Below are 4,058 nucleotides of genomic sequence, written 5' to 3'. Positions count from 1 at the left end.
AAAACATGGATACTGCCAATATATTCATATGGGAGGCGGGGGGTATCATTTAGTGAGCTCATTGCTCACAGTAACCTCTAGTTTGGATTTGGAAAGAGAACATCCAAAAAAACAACCGAATTTTGACCTCAAAGTAGATATTTTTTCGGATATTTCTGACGAGGAACTTGTTAAGGCCACCCAAGACATAGAAGGAAAAGAAAATATTGAAAGGTTTGCTCAATCAAGAAGATTTGGATAATTTGGTTAAGAAAGGTTTATCGAAGAAAACAGAGCAAAAGTCAAAGTGGGCAATGACTCTATTTACGAACTGGCAAAATGAACGAAAGCGTATGTTACCAAACCATGATACATTTATGTACCAGGATATTATGATAATGAGTGATGAGGAAATCAACAAAACAATGAGTTTCTTTGTAGCTGAAGTGAGGAATAAATCTGGAGAGGATTACAGACCCAATAGCTTGTATGAAATTGTGTGTGCAATTCAACACAAATTACGACACGAAGGTAGATTCATAAACTTTTTGGATGATGATAAATTTCACGATATGCGCAGTATTCTTGATTCAAAGATGAAAGAACTCTCTGGGCGAGGCATGGGGATAGAGCGGAAACGGGCAGAGATCATAACTGAGGCTCAAGAAGATGCAATGTGGTCCAAGGGAGTTTTAGGAAGAGATATACCTCAACAACTCTTAGATACTCTACTGTTTCAACTAGGACTACATTTTGCACTACGAGCAGGACAGGAACACAGAAACTTGAGGGTTGGGACAAACAGTCAGATTTCTCTTTCCATGGATGCATCTGGACTGCGATATCTCGAATATAGAGATGATGTCTCCAAAACAAATCGCGGTGGGCTCCAGCACAAAAATCTGCAACCTAAAGTTACCAGAGCATACCAGAACAAGAATGTTCCCGAGAGATGTCCTGTGCTCACGTATGAAAAATATCTGCATATAAGGCAAGTATATTGTTGTTAATTTCCACCAAAATATTGCTGTAACATATATCTTAATTTAAAACACTTTAATCTATAATATGCAATTTTCTTTTAAAGGCCTGAAGCTGGTAAAACCAATGCTCTCTATTTGCGACCTCTGCGGTACCCCACAGATTCCACTTGGTACGCCGACTCCCCTGTTGGATTACACACTCTTCAACAGACCGTCGCAAAACTGTGTAAAATAGCAGGATTTACTGGCCACTACACAAACCATAGCCTCAGAGCAACCGCCGCAACACGCCTTTACGATGCTGGCATTGATGAGCAGCTAATAACCGAGAAAACTGGACACCGCTCGACATCTGTTAGATCGTATAAAAGAACAAATGAAGAACAACAGCAAAGAGTGAGCAAAATCATTCACGGTGAAAATCAGTGTGATGTAGCTATCAAGAAAGCCAAAACCGCAGCCGAAAGTGATTCTAATGTGTGTGCACCAGCTGGTGCTAGTGAAATTGAAATTTCGTCTGGAAGTGTATTTTTCAAATTTAAATTCTAAAGTTGGAATAATTATTACAATGTGTGTAATTCGTTGTTCATGAATAACATGTATATCTTTTGTGTTGGATTTGTTGTTATTTTTTTCTTAGTGCTTACCTGTAACTGTCCAATAAGTTGTAAAAAAGTGTCCACTATTTTTAATAGTGGACAGTTTTTCCAACTTATTGGACAGTTACAGGTAACTTATTGGATTGTTTTTGTTATTTCAAGGATAAGAAGGTATTAAAAGAACAAAAGATGATGTCATAACAATGTTTTAATTTTAAGTATTTGTAATAAGAAAATAATAAACAATGTAAGATGACCGAAAAATATCTATCTCTGTTTTCAACAACACGTGTTTTCAAAATTCTTACACCTCTTATCTGGCCAGGCAAAATTTAATCAAAAGTGAATAATATTACACTAACTATAATATTCTGTTGAATAAATAAATAAACAAATACTAAATATAATGTTAATCAAATAAATTTACTTTAATCCAGCGTTGTTGATGGTCTGCGCAGATGGTCCTCACGTGAAATGTCAATAGAGAAAATTCGAATGAATTACTCACAGTCACTGATCAGTGTCACTAAAGCGCTTGGATCGGATATTTCCGGAATCACCAATAGTCTAGGCCTATGAAGTGGATTTTCTGTTGGGCGCCATTTTGTAGCGGGTATTCCCGGCAATGATGGAAAACACCAGTTGTAGTTTAACACATTTATTATGATGATATCTTTAGTAATTCGGACAATGGAATATTGGAATAATGGAATTTATAACGAATTTTGAATATGTCCTGCAATATAGAAATTGCATCATAAAAATATGTACAAATAGTATTTCAATTAAATGTTCCGATTATAAAAATATAACAAATTATCTGTCTTCCCTTTTACAATTAATTATCATCATTCACTATGATAACACATAAAAAATATACTTGACACATGATATAAGGGAGGTAACTCTTATAACACAATTACTCTTTACAATTTTGTGAAGAGTTATCTTTCTTTGATATTTCTTTACAAATCATAAAAATTTAAATACAGATAGACATACCAATTTATGGAATTGAACTTTCTCCCATGCAACTTTACATATTCTTTATATATGGACTGAGATACCTATGTACAATAATTAATAAAATCAGGATTTATTCCTCACAAATACCTTTCTCATAATCAATAGATATTTAAATTATCTTGATTACCAAAATCTTTACTTTAAAGTATTTCTAGGTTTATATAAATTGATTTACAACAAAATTCCATCAGATTTATCAATATCTGAATAGCTAGGCAGATAACTCAATAATTTAACATTTATAAGTAAAATATCTTGTTTTCCACCTTTTTAACATAATATCATAGAAAACATATCTTGAAGCATAAAACAAGTGAAATCAGAAATCTAGATCTTACTCTGAATAAAACTCAGTACCCCACAAAGACAACCAATGAAAACTAAGTATTTCAAAAACTGACCAATAGATATGTGTGTGGTCATGTAAAAGTGTATGTACAGGTGTGGATCCAAAGGGGTGTATAACTATAGCACTACCCAGTAAATATCCAAGTTAGTAAAGAATGAAAAGAATAAAGCTGTAACGAAAAACTTATCATTTATAACTTATTTAATAGTTTATTTAGTTTTAATTTATATTCATTATTTATTTTATTTCATTTAAAATCACTCCAACTTTTATTACTTCAAATAAAAGTACCTCTACTACATATATATATATATATATATATATATATATATATATATATATATATATATATATATATATATCCAAAGTCTCTGTTTGTCAATACAATAAAAAACTTTAAAACACTTTTCGAAATATTTCAACCGTGTTACCGGCCTTCATCAGTCGAATGATGAAGGCCGGTATATATATATATATATATATATATATATATATATATATATATATATATATATATATATATATATATATAAGAATGCACTGAGAGTTTCAGGGTGGGTTGAATGCTGAACTGCAGCGAGGAAGCAGTCACGGAAATTGATAAGAATAAGAGGAGAAATATGATACGGCAAGGTACACCATGCTTAGCTGAAAAAGTTACCAAGTTATAATAATTCAGCTTAGCTTGTATAAGAAGTAATAGAAAACCCAAACAGGTTAAAGGAAAATTATTATACTGTTAGTAAAATTAATAGTCCAATTATGACTTTTTTTGACGTAATGATCTTTGTGTCACAGGTGCGGGGCGTTAACGAAATTTTGCAACAATCAGATGACGTCATATTTTAAGCTGTTACTTTAATTTTCAAGGATATTGTGAAAGTAATTATTTAAAAATAATTTTACAAAGTAAATCAATTATAAAAATGAAAGGAAAAAGAAAAGCTTCATACAGTGATATACTTAATTTCAGACCTATTATACTGCATGGATTTGCGGTCCATCTGTTAAGGTATGGGGTCAATAGCCAATCTTTCAATGGATATCTACTGTCGCCTACAAGATGGCATTTCACGGGCAAGAGGCGTCTGTTGAAGATTTGAAACAACCCACTCTTTTGTA

The 4,058-nt window shown here is 32.4% G+C and overlaps 1 protein-coding gene across 1 annotated transcript; it reads left to right on the top strand.

The window, feature by feature from the left end:
- Positions 1-293: 293 nt before the first annotated feature.
- Positions 294-1,511, top strand: LOC134260611 (zinc finger MYM-type protein 2-like). Its single transcript, XM_062743170.1, has 2 exons — positions 294-946; positions 1,067-1,511. The coding sequence occupies exons 1-2, from the start codon at positions 294-296 to the stop codon at positions 1,509-1,511; spliced, it is 1,098 nt and encodes a 365-aa protein (XP_062599154.1).
- The last annotated feature ends 2,547 nt before the right edge of the window (positions 1,512-4,058 follow it).

This window comes from Saccostrea cucullata, unplaced genomic scaffold (genome assembly GCF_032062105.1).
Source record: "Saccostrea cucullata isolate Sc308-1 unplaced genomic scaffold, CSIRO_AGI_Scuc_v1 ctg2356, whole genome shotgun sequence".
Classification (NCBI taxonomy): domain Eukaryota; kingdom Metazoa; phylum Mollusca; class Bivalvia; order Ostreida; family Ostreidae; genus Saccostrea; species Saccostrea cuccullata.
The sequence above is the reverse complement of the archived record's forward strand: the minus strand, read 5'-3'. Positions and strand labels throughout refer to the sequence as shown.